At 42.4% G+C, this 17221-nt stretch overlaps 1 protein-coding gene across 2 annotated transcripts in view; it reads right to left on the bottom strand.

The window, feature by feature from the left end:
- The window catches only part of NME7 (NME/NM23 family member 7), a 158615-nt gene that overhangs the window by 103169 nt on the left and 38225 nt on the right, over positions 1–17221 (bottom strand). For both annotated transcript variants that reach the window (XM_036900424.2, XM_036900429.2), the window contains exons 6-7: positions 15162–15369; positions 7158–7263 (exon numbers count right to left, since the gene is read on the bottom strand). In XM_036900424.2, the coding sequence (XP_036756319.2) occupies positions 7158–7263; positions 15162–15369 (314 nt within the window). The remainder of the gene's footprint in view (positions 1–7157; positions 7264–15161; positions 15370–17221) is intronic.

Here is a 17221-nt window from a genome sequence, read left to right as displayed (position 1 = left end):
TTGGAAGCAACCTAAATGTCCATCGATAGATGAATGGATAAAGAAGATGTGGTACATATACACAATGGAATACTACTCAGCCATAAGAAAAGGGCAAATCCAACCATTTGCAGCAACATGGATGGAGCTGGAGGGTATTTTGCTCAGTGAAACAAGCCAAGCGGAGAAAGAGAAATACCAAATGATTTCACTTATCTGTGGAATATAAGAAGAAAGGAAAAACTGAAGGAACAAAACAGCAGCAGAATCACAGAACTCAAGAATGGACTAACAGGTACCAAAGGGAAAGGGACTGGGGAGGATGGGTGGGTAGGGAGGGATAAGGGGGGGAGAAGTAAGGGGCTTTTAAGATTAACATGCATGGGGGGGTAGGAGAAAAGGGAGGGCTGTACAACACAGAGAAGGCAAGTAGTGATTCTACAACATTTTGCTATGCTGATGGACAGTGACTGTAAAGGGGTTTATAGGGGAGACCTGGTATAGGGGAGAGCCTAGTAAACATAATATTCGTCATGTAAGTGTAGATAGTGTAGATTAGTGATACCAAAAACAAAGCAAAAAAAAAAAAAGGGCAGTTCCTGTGTGGTAACCTCCAATGAGTTCTACACAAGGGTATAAAGGGCATATAAAAGTGTAGGCAAAGGGTCTGTTTGCGTCTATACAGAGGATCAAAGCCTAATTTGGCTACCCCGAAAATGAACTAAGATACGATATGAAAGAGAACTTCCAACATCAGCACTCTCTGGAAGACTCATGCCAGAAGATGATCATCAAAAAACCCCAACAAAGATCCACGCACTGCTACAGCTGTAGATGCACTCATCCCACCAGCTCCTGGACTTGCCATGGGAATGAGGAAGGAGATATCCAAGCTGGCCTGTGCATACAGTAAAACAACAAATTTGACTGGATCTATACTGTTGGAACTCAACCAAGAATTAGGAGAAGTGCAAATTGTAGCGCTCCAAAATCTTACAACTACAGACTATTTACTGTTAAAAGAACATAAGGGATGTGAACATTCCCCAGGAATGGGTTGTTTTAATTTGTCTGATTTCTCTCAGACTGTTCAAGTTCAGTTGGACAATATCCACCATATCATAGATAAGTTTTCACAAATGCCTAAGGTGCCTAACTGGTTTTCTTGGTTTCACTGGAGATGGCTGGCAATTACAGATATGCTTTGGTTATGTAACTATACTCCCATTATTTTAATGTGTGTGCGCAATTTAAGTAGTAGCTTAAAATCTATACATGCTGAAGTTACTCTACAAGAAGATATGTCAAAGAAATAATCAATCTTCCCATGTTTTCTCCCGCCTGCTACTTCTATAGCTTTTCTTCTTCCTTCCTAATTACAACCCTTAAATAGAATTCGTGCCTCATATCAAATTTACCGAGTATCATAATTCTTCCAAGTGGTAAAGATACCTCAAGACAAATGCTGGGCATAGAAGCCACAGGGCATAAATATGCAAAGAAGTAAAAAGCTAATCTTTTCAAACAATAAGGCTTCCCTCTCACTTACCAACTTCACATTTCCCTGTATGGCCCCGGAAGATGACTGGTTAGCCAGAGACGGGTAAGATTCCTCAAGGGAGGAACAACCTAAGACAGGCACAGTCGCAGGGGGGCCATCAGGTGAGAAATTGGGGATCAACAGAGGTGAGGCTTAGAACCTCACCCCCCCCTGTTCTGAGAGAAATCTTCTGCATACGTGGATGTTTTATTGCCCTGGTCTAGCTTGGATTAACACATAGTCTACAGGCACACACCTGATCATCTACATTTGCTCTCTTACAACACTAAACTATGTTTTCTACCTTTATCTTGTATCTACCTACCACTTCAGCATTTTATTAAAAATAATAATAATAAAAAGAGAAATGTGGTATCCACATATAAATCAAGTATAAAAACCAAATGAGTATTCATATTTGAACTGACTGTTTAGAGTTCATAATGCATGAGCAAAACTGAAAGTTTCTGTGATGACTGCCCTTGTACTGTTCACTATGTAACTTATTCTTTATGTAAGAATTTGTTCTCCATGTAAGAACTTGTTTGTTATGCCTCAGAAGATTGGAGACTGACGAAAATTAGGCTTGGGGTGGATTAATGATTGTGCATTGAGCACTGACTCCCCTATACAGAATTTTATTGTCGTTAACAACCATTTAATCACTAAATATGAGAGATGCCCTCACAAAAAAAAAAAAAAGAAGAAAAAAAAAAAGGAAAAAAAAAAAAAAGGACAGACTTCCAATGGTAAAATAAATAAGTAACCGGGATGTAATGTATAGCATAAGGAATATAGTCAAGATATTGTAACAGCTTGGTAGGGTGATAGCTGGAACCTAGAATTATGTATATAAATGTTTTATCACTGTGTTGTACACTTGAAACTAATGTAATGTAATAATGTGCGTCAACTACCCTTCAATAAAAAATAATTATTTAAAAAAAAAAATAAAAAAACGCAAAACCTGTGTCACTCTAAGCAAAACTGGGCCCACTCCAAGAACTGTCATGGAAACAGAGTTAGATTTGCGATGTTTAAATCCAATCTCTTTACACCAAAAAGTTTCACTTGTCTTTCACAGGGTCCCAGGAGCTGGAGAAAATCGAATATGAAAAAGCTAGGAGCCAATCCAATCAGCCCAAATGCTTGGGGGGATTCCACGGGGGAAGCAGGTGCCTCACAGGGCTCCTGGCCCGCCCAGCACCAAAACTATCAGCCAGGGCAGAGTTTAAAACACTGAAGAGGTGCTAAGTAAGAATGACCCAGTTCTTTAAAGTGCAGAACTAGATAAATATGATCAAACTGCTACCAGTCCTGTCTCAATTAGCCTATCAGAGCCAATTCTGACAGTAAGTTCAGAAATTGACCAATATGTTAATAAGTGATTTGTTTCCTAATTAATTAAATGCAAATAGACAACCCCCAAACTGTCTTTTAAAAAATAAAATATAAAATTTCAGTCTCCATGAAAATAGAATTAACTTTAACAGCCAAAACATAACATTAAGATACAGAATACAATTTCCGTTTATAATAATTTTTCACAGAATAATAGAATATCTGGGTTTAAGGGCTGAGAGGAAACTTTTAAACCATCCTGACTCATTTTACTGAGGACGAAATTAAACTTCAGAAAGGATGATGTCATGAAACAATCCAGTAAAATTGTTTAATTCATAAAGTTATAAGGAAAGAAAATTTCCAACAAAACCTCAGGACTCTAATACCTCAAAAGGCTTAATTTTTTGACCATTACTAGTGAAAAGCCGCTCCCCAGATGTGGCTGCCACCTGCTGCCGTGCGCCAGCTGGACACCCAGAGTGGGTGACAGCTGACAGCAGCTGGCCCCAGACTGTGTGAGCGCTGACCCCACCTCGCCGACTCAGGTGAGACCCAGACTCTAACTGAGGGAAACGACTACCATGCTTCGTCCCTTAGACTGCGAGAGGGATTTTCTTTCTTTCTAGGGTGATGAATGTGGGTGGTGGCTTTTGTTAGCATTTCAAACTATTGCTTTATTACTAAAGAGTCACTCAACTTCACTTAAAAATAAAAAGAATGGTATTAGTTGCTGTGGTAGTGGTCAGAGCAGTAGAGTAGTAATCATGACAGTAACAATGTCTAACTCTTAAGTAGCGCTTAACTCAGTGCTGGGCACCGTGCTTAGGACGTTAATCCTGACAGTTCCCCAGTGAAGAAGGCATACTATTCTTCTCAGCTTACAGATGAGGAATAAGGTACAAAGAGGTTATTTTTCAATATCCCAAACCTAATAAGCAGCAGAGCCAGAATTCAAATCTATACAGCCTGATTTCAGAGTAAAATGAATTTATTTTATTGACAGAATCAAAGTAACTACATATAAATAATACTGCAGACATCAAAACACACACTGCAAATTTTTAAATTAAAAAGTAAAGAAAAACAGAAGAACATTCACCCTGTTTTTCCTCCCTTTTAAAACCTGAGTCCCCAAATGACAAAATATACTTCAATCCACATGGACAAAACACCGCGAACACCCCAAGTACAACTTGCTCTTTTTTCCCAACATATGCTCTACAAACTAAGCCCGTTCCTCTAGCTCCCCTGGCAGTGAGCGCACCGCTGCACCCAGAGAGGCCCACTGCAGGGCTGAGGACCGAGGCGCTGCACCCGCGGGGGCCTGTCACTTGTGCCAGGAGGCTCTTCTCACAGAGACAGGGCTGAAAATGAGAAAATAACCTCATTGTTTGCTCCAGGAACTTCCCTGAAGGCCACTCACTCCAACAACAGATACTCAAACTGTCCCTTTTTCACAACAGCCCCTCAACTGGGCAAACAGCTGTACACTTACAAGACAGGGTGAAGACTGCTGCCTCGCCCGTTTCCACCAGTCCTACACTATCATGAACTCTGCCACGTTGCAATCAGATCACTGCGCTGGTAGAGCCACCTTCAGTCCCTCAAGGTTGAAACTACAATCTGCCCACGACCCCTCCCCTTGTGAAGTCTACAGAGGCTCCATCAAGGCGTGCTCTCCTTCTGTAGTAAGCAATAAACTTAGTCCTGCTTGATCAAAACTACCCTTGCCTTCTTTGGGGAATGCAATCACTGTTCGTGACCAAGGCTATTCCGGCCTTCTTTGGGGAGTCGCGGTCAACAGAGGGGAACAACCTTACTCCATCTCAGCTGCTCTCTTTATCAACAACCCCTTTTTAAAAACATCTCTTCATCTCTCATGACTACACTAGACCACAGGTACAATTAGACATACCAGGAAATGGGATTATTATGGAAAAAGATAAACATAAACCAGCAATTGAAAGGGGACCAAATGAATCTAATAATAACTCAATGATACTTCAAACTACAGCTGCCGCTTGAACAGCACGGGTTTCAACTGCGTGGAAAATTTCTTACAGATTTGCAAGAATTTGAAGAAATCTTTTCTCTAGCTTCTTTATTGTAAGAATACAGTATATAATACATATACATAATATGTGTGAATAAACTGTTTCTCTCCTTGGTAAGGCTTCCGAGAGTAGGCTCTTAGTAGTTAAGTTTTTGGAGGAGTCAAAAATTATACGTGGTTTTTGACCATGTGGGGAGTCAGTGCCCTAACTCCCGTGCGGTCCAAGGGTCAACTGTATATTCCATTAGAGCGACAGTTTAATTCTAAGCTTCACTGGGTTAATTACACATTTCAAAATGGTCTTAAAGGATCCCTAAAATCGAGGGTTAGACCAAAAATAAAAGAAAAAGCCTTGAAATGCCAAAGTTTAAAAGAGTAGTCAGCCAGCTGATTAGATTCTATAAAAATTTTTTGCTTTAATTAACTCATATGCCTCTAATGCTACAGATCAATATGAAAAGATGAAATATAGTGAATCTTTAAAGAAAAGCTCTGACCAGAATTCATTTAAACCTGTATAAATATAAAATCAGTCATTTTGACATCACCTGTCATTTAAACGATTGTTTTATTAGGTCTGTTATATTTACCTGTGCAGTTATTAAAGTATATAACTAGTATTTATTTTACTTATACTTTATTTCTTTGCGTGCATCACATTTTTCTCAGGGAAAACTGAAGCAGGTGAACAGCAAATTGAATGTACTGAGATGCCAAAGATAAGCTTTTATGAAGTTGAGACCTCTAAACAAGAAGGATTTGTCTCATCACATTAAATCATGTATGGGTGGCTGTGGGGCAATACCTGTAGAAAAAGAGTACGCAGAGCCAGAGTCAGCTTCTGGGATCCCCTACTCTAAACTGAAGGAAATAACATATTTCATACAGCCTTGCCTCACTTTTCTGGACAAGAAATGACATATCCACCTAGTTGATATAATTGCTGTGAAAATCAAAAGACATGGTGTATAAGGCCCTCAGTTTACTAGCTAGCACACAGTGGTGATTTCTCCATAAATGTGTTACCCTTCAAGCAAGTTAGTTCCCTGTAACTACATTCCTAAGGATCTAAAAGCTATTAAAGTACTTCCTAGATAAAGAACTATTAATTATGCAACAAGATCTTAAAGGTTCATATCCATTCAATCAATAGGTCTACTTCCAGGAAGCTAGCCAGAGGAAATGACTGGAGACATTGTCAAATATTTATGTACAAAGAAATTTTTCAAACCTTTATTTTTAACATCAGAAAACTAGAAGCAACTGAAGTATCGAAATATACGACCTTTTTATGATTGCATAGTGTAAACTGTTCATAAAGAAATAAGAGCAGCCAAAAACGCTCCTGAAAACTGAAACAGCCTGTAGACCTGCACAGTTACAGTCATGCACCGCAGTGTGCACACACACACATATGCAGAAGACAAGGATTTGCAGGAAATAGCAAAAGGTTAACAATGACTGTCAGGCTGATGGGAAAACAGGTAAGTTATTTAATATTTTTTTTTCTAAATATTCTCCTGTATACCTGAATTACTGTGGCACTTAGAAAAAATAAAACTAAAAAACCCATTCAATTAATGCTCATTTTTTGGCACAGTCTAGTTTATAAAGATGATCTTTTAAATTATACCCATTGCATTTCCAAACAGATTTGGGATAGCCAACAAAACTACATACAACTGACTAAAATAAACAGATGAAGAAAAAGAAAAAAGCTTGCAAACTCTCAGTATACATCATTATATACAAATCTATCTACACACATATGTGTGTGTGTGTGTGTACATGTATATATACGATAAATCTCAGAGAAGTTTGTTTCAGATAATGAGAAGCAAAGGAAGTTTCTCCACCTTTCTCAGAAGGGCACACAGCAGGTGCAGCGGACATTGCTCTAAGTTGTACATTAGGAGTGCTACTTCACTGAATTAACAAATCAGTTACATGTTGGGGGGAAAGGGGGCAGATTAAAAGTCAAGGACTCAAGACTTGGGATGGGATGAGCATAACCATGATCGCAACCCAAAGAACATCTTTTTTAAAATTTACAGACACAAGGATAAAAATAAATACAGATTTAGACAGATTTTCCCTTCATATTATGTCCTCTTTATTCACATGCCTTCAAGGAAAAAATGAAAATATTAAAATTATACTTCAATTTTTACACATAAAATACATTGAGAAATAAACATTAACAAAATGTAGTAGATACACTGTATTCAACATAGCACTTACCTTCACTGATGGCATGGGGCTTAATAATGCAACAGGTACAGTTGGTAAATTTAGCAGTGTTTGCGGGACCACAAACTCCACTTGAAGGAAAAAATAACTCCATTTCCTAAAGACAGAGAGAAATGACTTTGACCTACATAATCTCTCATCTTGAACTCCTAAGATATCTATGTGAGGGGGAAGAACTATGCTAGTACTTTGTAAGCTTCAAAATACAAATTATTTGCTTCAAATTAAAAAAAATGATTTTTACAAAGACTAAGTGAACCCTGTATGTTTTAAGTCTAATAATCAAAAGAAAATAAGAATTAAAGCAAGGGGAATATGTTTCATTCTGGTCCAGAATTAAAACTGATAAAATATTAACATATTTTGAATATTGGAAGTAATCAATATAAAGTTCTTATCTCTCTCAAGCATTAGTTCATGAGACACAGGCCCAATTTAAACTTTTTATTAAAATATGCAAAATTAAATTAAAAACTAGGAAACCTTTGTAGAAGCAGAGATTAGTATTTGTGGATAAAATGAAGGTTCCTGTGGCGAGGATTCTCACCTGGTCCTGGTTGGCTAGCTCACTACACATGTGCAGGCAGTACATTATTATTTACTCTATATAAAGACCCCTGCCCAGTGCTCTGGGCAACACGGTGGCATGGCTGCAAGGCTGCAGGAGAACAGAGCAGAGGCTGGAGTGGTGGCAGTGCTGAGGACAGAGACTGGGATGGCTGTGCGGGCAGAGGGGCCCAGAGGCAGAGACCAGCTTGCTGCATGCAGATTTGCTCTGAGTGGATGGGATTCTAGTGACTGACCTGCCACCTGGAAATAAAGTAGGGTATAACCCTTTCACCCCAAGAACGTTCTAGTGTCATTTCTTTGGTCACCCTGAATCCACAGTGAACTTGCCCAGGGCTGGACCCCACTGGCCAGACAGCCCTCTCCTCCACTCTCCCAAACCCACTGCCAGTCCAGGCCTCACTCCACCACAGCTGCGCACTGAGATGCCAAACCACCTGCACGCTGCCAAGCCCCATGGCTGATCCTCAGATGGACCTTTCTTGAGCAAACATTTGGCACACCTGGTGCTCCCCACACCTGGGAGATCTGCACCACTGGGCTCTCACCTCGTCTCACTGGCTGCTCCTCCTCTGCCTCCCTGGATGGTCTTCTCCCACCAGGCTGACCCTATGTGTTGAAGAGCTCAGGGCACGGTCCACCTATCTACATTCACTGGCGTGGTGAGCCCCTTGAGTCCCACAGCCTTAAATGCCATCTGCATCCTGATGGCCTCCACATCTGTGCCTCCATCCAACCTTCTCCACAAACTCCACGCCCACTTAAGGACTGCCACTTACAGACATTCCGTATTTAGTGTCCACAGCAGAACTGAATTCCACCATCTCCCATAAACCTCTTCATTCCCACCCTACTCTCCACATCCTTCCAATTGCACAGGCCAAAAAAAAAACCCCACTTAGAGTGATCCTTGATTCCTCTCCTCTTCTTGTCCACCCACCCTTAAAGTACCTCGGGAATCCGGCCATCTCCACGTGTGCCACTCCAGTCCACGCCCACCGACTCTCCCTCTGACGCCTGCACTGGCCTCCTCTCTGGGCTCCATCTGGCTCCCCACACACACCTGCACCGCCTGCTCTATCCTTAGCAGAGAGTGAGACTTGTGAAAACGCGGCATGACACTCCCCGGCAGAGAGCCCTCCTGGATGGCCACAAGGCCTTATGTCGTCTGGCCGTGTCTACACCTTGACGTAATCTCCCATTGCCACGGAAAACTTCCACTGCTGCCCCGGCACCACGAACCTCACCAACTCACTGTCCCTTGAGTAGAGCAGGTCTGCTCCCACCTCGCAGTCTTGGCACAAATTGTTCCCTTTCTTCTTGAAACACCTTCCCCTGATGTCTGCAGTTCTTTCCCTCAGTCCCTTCTGATTTCTGCTCACACCAGAGATGGGCAGGACCTCCTGAATGCCCCGTATCTACAGCACTCTGCCCCTCCGTGCAGCACACAGCCTCCCTCCGCCCTGGTCTCCTTCTGTCCCCTGCCCCACCACTCCTGCCAGGCACTGGCCACCTGTAGGCTATCTGTCGACCTGCTTGTCATCTAACACCCCAGCCGGAAGCCACACGAGCTCCATGTGAGCCAGCCCTTTGCTTTGTTCATGAGCAGCTGCTCAGTAAATATTTGGGATTGACTGAAATTCAGAAACTTACCAATTCTGCAAGTGCTAAATACAATATACCTATGTACATTATACAATGAAAAAATGACCCTCAGAAAGCGGGAGTAACAGGCCTTTGGGGCCTTGAGTCAGCAAGTGTCAAAGCCGGGACTCAACCCAGGCCAGGGCAGCTCCGGAGCCCTGGGTTTCCCATCATCTGCCCTCCAAAGGCGAAAAGCAATGCTAAATTGTTTAATCAATTATTTGGCCAATTATTTTTGTTTCAACTCTCCTCCAGTTTCTTTTCTTGCTCAGTTTTTAAAAATGGAAATACCAGCTTTCCAAGTACTCGCTTACATGTGCGGGGTAAGTATGTATTTAAGGCAGGGATAGACAGGCTTTACTTCTGCCTTCTGCCTTTACTTTCCCTCTCTCCTGGTGCAGGCTACTGTGTCTGTCCCACCTATTCATCCAGGAGAACAGTTTACTGTAAGAGCACTTTTAATGGCACCTAATTTAGAGACTTCACACAACCAATGCAAAGTCACTGAGGAAAACTTCTAGACGAAAATGAACAGGAAAACCCTCGTGACCCGGGTGAGGTGATGAGTTCTGACATGTGTCAGCAAAAGCACAAGACGTGAAAGAACAAATACATAAGTTGGACTTTATCAAAATTAAAACCTTCTGTTCAACTCAGACACTGCTAAAGAGAATGGAAATATTGCAAATTATATATCTGGATAAAGAATCTGTATCCATAATATACAAAGAACTCCAAGCAGAGTTTTAAAGGACATAAAAATTACCAAGGCAAAGGGAGAGACGGCACGACGCAGAGGGGCAGAGTGAGTGAAGACAGCAGAGGGCAGGGCGGGGGGCAGGGGCGGGGTTGCAGACGAGGCCAGAGGGACTTCACTTCTGGAGACACGGTAAGGACCCTGGACTTGATTCCGCAGGTGGTGGAGTACTTTGGGATGTGCTTAGTAGTCATGACATGGGCAGATTAGAACTTTGACACAGCTGTCGCCGAAAGCTCCGTGAAAGATGCCCTTGTGGGAGAAAAGCAGGAGCCCCAGAGTAAAGCCGGAGCTGTGACCGTAGGAGCGAAGAGAAAGGAGGGAAGAAAATGTGAAGAAGGTAAAATTTGCAAAACCTCTTACTGATTAGATGTGGAGGATAAGGGAGGCATCCGGAACGGGACACAGAACATAAAAAGGAGAGCTGAGCTGTTACCTGCTCAGTGTGGGACGCGCTGCTGGAGTATGAGCCCCAAATTCCAAGAAGAATCTTAGACACAGAATTAAGATGACCGATTTTTTCCATAGGCAATCATGCAGCACAGCTCAGTGACTAATCGATCTGTTCCCTGCCCAGTGACTCACGGAGCCACATGGGTCACGCCTTGGGCGCGCCGACCGCCGTCCCGCTGTGCTTGTCTCGTCCCTTGCCAACGTCACACTGCTCTGCACACGAAGGTTCATGAAAGGTCCTGCTGCTGCCCCAGTGAGGTCCTGCCTATCACCGCCGCATCTCCTTCCTCTGCAGCACTGTCTGGACTATCCTGGCTCTTCTGCACGAGAAGTCTTTGAGCTTCACAAAAACTTTGCTAGGAATTTGACTGGAACTATACTGAACTTATAGATCAATTTGGAAAGAACTGATATCTTTATAATTCTCAATCTTCCCACCCATGAACATGGTATATTCATTTTTAAAGTATTTTTTATTGCCTATAGTAAAATTTGCAGTTTTCTCAATAAACGTCTCCCACATCTTTTATTAAGCATATGACAGACAGCCAGGATAAACCTACTTACCATGTGAATGGTGTTCTCTTCAAAAATTACATTTTCTACCTGGTTATTTCAGGTATATAAAGAATACTATTAATTTTCATATATTTATTTTATATGCAGTACAATTTATAGATTAGGGAAGCACCATGAAAGTGGAATAACAATAACAGATAACATCTGTTAAAAACTGTGTTCTGGGCACTACACTAAGCACTGAAAACATTATTTTTAATTCTCAGAAGAACACTATGATGTAAGTACAACTATTACCTCATTGTATGACTAGGAAACTGAGAAATACACCACCAGGTCAGACGAGAGAAAGAAACCAGAACAACACTAAGACTTAAAGGACAGGCGAGGAACGAAAGCCAACTAACGAGACGCAGCTCATGAGCTGCCGGCTGCAGGGAGGAAAGGCCAGGGAGCTGCGACGAGGAGGGGCCGAATGAAGGTGGGCAGAGCATGTCAAGGGGAGGAGGTGCTCAAACCGGCCCTGGGCTGCAGGAAGATGCAGCGAGACGAGGAATGAAAGCCTTCCCTGTGTTCTGTGATAAGGGGACGATGATACCTCAGCCAGAACGAGTTCGGTGGAGGCCAAGCACGAGGCCAAGCTGCAGCGACTGCTCTCAAGGATCGGTCAAGGCCCCCAAAGAAGAGGACGTGGTGAGCACAGCGTAGGTCTGGTGACATCCGGACAGGACGGAGAGAGACTGAACATCAATCAGTAGGAGCTCAAGGTCAAAGAAGGTTTTTGGGGTTGCTTGTGTGACAGTTTTCTGTTTTCGTCGGCTCATCGGCCCCCGCTCCCCTGTGTGTACTGTGTGCTCCCGTCGCAGTGTTTACCCTCATCAGCGGGTCAGCTAACATGACGTCCACAACACTCACTCCTCCCAAGGCAAGACTCAAGGGCGGGAACATCTTCACAGGGTCCACGATGCAGAGCAGGAGGACCCCGAAATCTCCTCCTCACACCTGCATGCAGAGCAGCTCTTCCTAAAGGAGCGCAGAGGGAGGCGGACCAGCTTCTGTGCCCCAAGGGCAGAGGGGCCACAGAGAGAACCGCAGGAGGGGCGGAGACACAGTGGTGGGGGGACCCCATCCGTGGCACCAGGAACCACAGCAGGGAGACATCACTGAGGGGCCTGTGAGCACTCACTCAACATGGGGCACAGCAAAAATAAGTGGGTTTTACAGGGCAACTAGACTGTGCATGATGGGAACCATTCACCAGCCCCACCCACCCCACGCGGGCTCCTGCCACCCGGCCAGAGCCACCAGGCACACAGTCCAACACAGACATTGCCACACAGGCCACTCTGAGACTGGGAGAGGCTGCTGTTTCACCTAATTTGTATAAGCAAACAGAGCAAGTCAAGCAAAATGAAACAGGAATATGCTACAAGTGAAAGAACAAAACAAAACTTCAGGAAAAGAGCAAAATGGATGAGCAATCTACCCAGTAAAGGGTTTAAAACAGTGGTGTGAAGGAGCTGACCAGACTTGAGAGAAGAGTAAATAAACTCAGTGAGAATGTCAGCAAAGAGATAGAAAATATGGAAGAACCAATCAGAGCTGAAGAATACAATAACTAATGAAAATTACACTAGAGGGAACCAGCAGCAGTTAGAGGACTCAGAAGATGGATCGACAATCTGGAAGACGGCATAATGAAAAGCACCCAAGGTGAACAGCAAGAAGAAAAAATTTAAAAGAGAGAATAGGTTAAGGAACCTCAAAGACAACATTAAACCTTCAAATGTTTGCATACGTGAGTCCCAGAAGAAGAGAGAAAGAGGCAAAAATCTTATTTAGAGAAATAAGAGCTCCCTCATCTGGGAAGAAAACAGACATGCAAGAAGCACAGAGAACCCCAAACAAGATAAGCCCAAGGAGGTCCACAACAAGACACACATAATTAAAATGGCAAATATTAAAATAAAGAGAAAATCTTAAAAGCAGCAAGAGCAGAGCAGCTCGACACACATACAACGACACCCACAGAGCTATGAGCTGATTTTTTTTAGCAAACAATGTGCAGGCCTGAAGGGAGGGTCATAACACATTCACGTGCTAAACAGAAAAATAACATACACTGTGGACTATTACTCAGCCATCAAAATGAGTGCCATTCACAGCGACATGGGTGGACCTTGCTGATACTACGCTGAGTGAAATGATCAGACAGAAAAAGACATAGCCTATGATTTCACTTGATAGGTGGAATGTAAAAACTAAACAAATGAACAAACAGAAATGGAATCATAAACACAGAAGAGGCTCCCTCTTGACTCCCTTTCCTTCTCTACCTAGACTCTCTCCTTGCCAGTCTCAGCCCGCCTCATGGCTTTACACACATGCTGTGTGTTGGTGAGCACATAGTCATGCTGTTGGTCCAGACCTCTCTCCCAAAGTCCAAACTCACTCAATTTGTTGCTCAACATCTCTACGTGGATAACTTACTTGTTAAGTTTGCAATGTCCAAAACAGAGCTCCTGATTTGCCATCCACACTGACACCAGCCATAGATTTCCTCATTTCAAATTATGTAAATACTATCTTTTAGTTGTTCAAGCCAAGAACTTTGGAGTAATCTTTGACACCTCTTTTTCTCACATCCTAAATTCACTCTGGAAGGAACCCTTGTTTCTTTGACCTTCAACAATTAAGATATGTTTTAAAACATATCCTGTATTCCTCTCATCACGGGCACCCTGGCCCAAGCCGCCGTCTCCCTGGGTCACCACACCAGCATCCTCTTGCCTCTACAGTCCATTCTCAGCACAGCCAGCGTGGTCCTTCTGAGCGGTGAGTCAGCAGGCAGCCCTCCACTCAAAAGCCTGGAGCGGCTCTCGACCTTCCTCAGAGAAGAAGCCAACAGTCCTACAGAAGGTGCGCTGAGACCATATCACAATGTCCCCTCACTACTTCTGTGAGCTCCTCAGCCCCTCCTTCCCTCACTGCCATCCAACTACACTGCCGTCTTTCCTGCAAACTGAGTAATTCAGGCAGACATATGCTACTCAAGGAACAGCAAGAGGGCCAGTGTACCTAGGACGCAGTAAGGAAGAGATTGGGCAGTGATAAAAGTAAAACAGAATGATAGGGGCCAGATCAGGTGCAGCTTTGAAACCTACATTAAAGACTTTAGATCTTTTTCTAGCAAAGACAAAAAGCTCACTGAAGAGTTTTCAGTACTTGAATTGTTAATCTGATTTGTTTTTAAAACATCACCCTGGGCATAGTTAATTTTAGGGGGGAGCAAGTTAAGATTTTCAAAATTGGGTGTAAGAGAAGAGGAAAGCAGGATTAGGAGGTTTCTGCAATAGTCCTGCAGCAGCTTAGACTGTGATGATCAGACTCAAGGCCTCATCTGAAGGGGGAACTGAAAAGATTTGTTGCCAGTTGTAAGAAAAATTAAAAAAACAAAGATAAAACTGTTTAATATTACTCCATTGCAAACATGACCAAACTAAAAATCACCTTTGACTAGCTGAGAAATTTTTCACGGTGCTGAGAATAAACTTGCATTAGACTAAATCAACATCTGCATAAATCCGGTGTTATACCTTTTTTTATACGGATTTAAAGTAAGGAGTAATTCTAAGGAACATGGAAACTTTTTCATCAACATTGGCTGTATGTAGGAAAGAAAATTATGTTATGCTTGAAAATAGTGTTAGGCTGAATCCAAGAAAGAACATATCAAATGATACCTTCTTTTGAATATTTACTATCTGTAAACTAGTCTTAACATGAATTCAGTAACTCAAATATTTATGAGCTTCAATAATTTAAGTCTTTGGAACAAGAAATGGGACAAGTGTTTTTAACTGGAGAAAACATACTGGCCACGGCCAGGTTACTAGTTCATGAAGAAGCCAGATCGCTGAAATATGCCAAATGTTTTCTCTACTGCTAGGTCAGCTATATAAATCCACCCTAAGTCAGAAATTACAGAAATGCTTTGACATAAAACACTTGTAACAAAACCCAAGCAGAATTTCAATACATTTAAAACGCCTTACTCGGGCAGCACTAGAGACAGAATCAGGGCCGTGCGCTGCGTTTCGGATGCCGTCTGTCCCAAAGAGAGCTCTCACGCTTCCAGGAGCATCTGTCTGCGCCACACCGGAGTTCGCAGGCCCAAGCAGTCTTTTCCATTCACAAACAGCATCATCTCTTAAGATCTCCATGGCAATAACAGGACCGGTCGTGATACACTGTATCAGCTCACTGGGAAAAGGGTACAAGAGTGTTTCATTTCTCTGTCAACCTAGGTATCTCTCTTAACAACAAGGATATGTTACAATCGGAGTATTTCAACACACACATTAATGTCACAATCTCAGAACTATCGGATGTAGTCAATTTTATACAGGCAAGATAAAATTTTCGTGAATCAAACATCTTGCAGGGACCTGAGTCCTATCAACTACCAGTGTTGTCAAATCAATTCCCGTGAGCAGGAAACCCACTGTTTCATTGAGTTAAGACGACTTAATTGACTTAAACGCATGTTGTTGATCTACGCTTTTCCACTTCCATCACTGAAAGATACAAAAGGATCTTCCTTTTTGTTCTCAGTTCACCACTGCAGCCAAATAAGATGTCAATGCACAAAGTGAAGAGAGGGATGTCTTGTGACTTATTTTCAGTAAGAATTCATTTGGTTCTTTTGTGTAGGGCTGTTAGAATTCAGAGAATGACAATGCACTTTCAATCAATAAACACTGAGTTGGTCTAGTGATAAAGAAAAAGTAACAGGTCTTCCAGAAAAAAGCCTTCATCTGGTGTAAAAGCTTCTCTGGGTCACCCTGACCCTAGGTCACAGAGGTGTTCCTACAGGCTCGTTATTAAAAGCCCAGCAGCACTGAGTCAAGAACCCCAAGAGATGAAAAACAAGAGACCCGTTTCATTTTCCCACTTCCACATGCATACAAGTAACAATGACCAGTCTGTGTGGTGACGGACTCCGCTCCTTCTGTGTCAGGCAGGGACAAAGTATGTTCTAAGGTGAACCATGCCTCCCTGTCATCTGAACTAACGGGACAGGCTCCCATGTGAGATACGCACTTGATGCCTAGCAGGTCTCGACTGCTTTGCACACTTCCCTCCCTCATGGACCTCGTTTTGTGAGCCACCACCCTTCAGTGCTTCCTTTGTAAATCACTTCCATTCATTCTGAAGAATTTTTCTAAAAAATAGCAATTACAGAGAAGTATTCATATCCTCCATCCTAAAAGGCCCACATGGTCTCCTCATACATATTCTGCTAGGCCTTAACTGCCCCCATTGCCCCCCACAAAATACATTCGATTTAAGGAACTCAAAACAAGGGAATAAACCCATGTTTATCCATTTAGCAAGCATTTAATGATTACCTATACAAATCAGAATATGCTATAAAACAAGATCCTTCCCTCCAGAAACTGAGACTGTCCTATAACGTAGAGCCTAAGAGCACTGTAAGATAAGCCTATGGTGGGGCGCAGTGCGGGATGGCGTGGGCAGGGGCACCAACCGTGACAGCGCTGCTGCCCAGGCTGCTGACAAACACAGCCACTGAGTCTTGTGTTGTGTCGTCCTCAGTACCAGACAACTAGCCAATGAATACAGTTCATAAAATTTACTGCATGCTAGTTACTACAGGACATTAAGCAGGGGCTGTGATGTAACGCTACCAAGATATACAAAGAATGATTTCCCAGAAAATGACCTATGCCTATTCTAACAAGACTTGGGAATATTCTATCATGCTTGATTTAAAATAATCTGTAACAGTAATTTCTCAAGTAAAGCTTTAAGAAACACTATTCTGTGCAGGATACCAATGGTGTGTCTACTGTACCAGCTTGGCTGATAGCCTTTATTAGAAATAGAAGCATTTCTTTCTCAACAGTAACACAGATTCAGTTTCTAATAAATTAATTGTTGCATCTCAAGGAACAAAATGTATATCACACTAGAAATGCAAGGGTTCACTGATTAATTTATGTCCATGAGAATGCCAAAAAAGTTTAAAAACACAAAATATTCAACATAAAATATAATTATTGCACTATTTTTATCTACTGAAACCTAAAAA

Source organism: Manis pentadactyla, chromosome 19 (assembly GCF_030020395.1).
Source record: "Manis pentadactyla isolate mManPen7 chromosome 19, mManPen7.hap1, whole genome shotgun sequence".
NCBI classification, from domain to species: Eukaryota; Metazoa; Chordata; class Mammalia; order Pholidota; family Manidae; genus Manis; species Manis pentadactyla.
The sequence above is the reverse complement of the archived record's forward strand: the minus strand, read 5'-3'. Positions and strand labels throughout refer to the sequence as shown.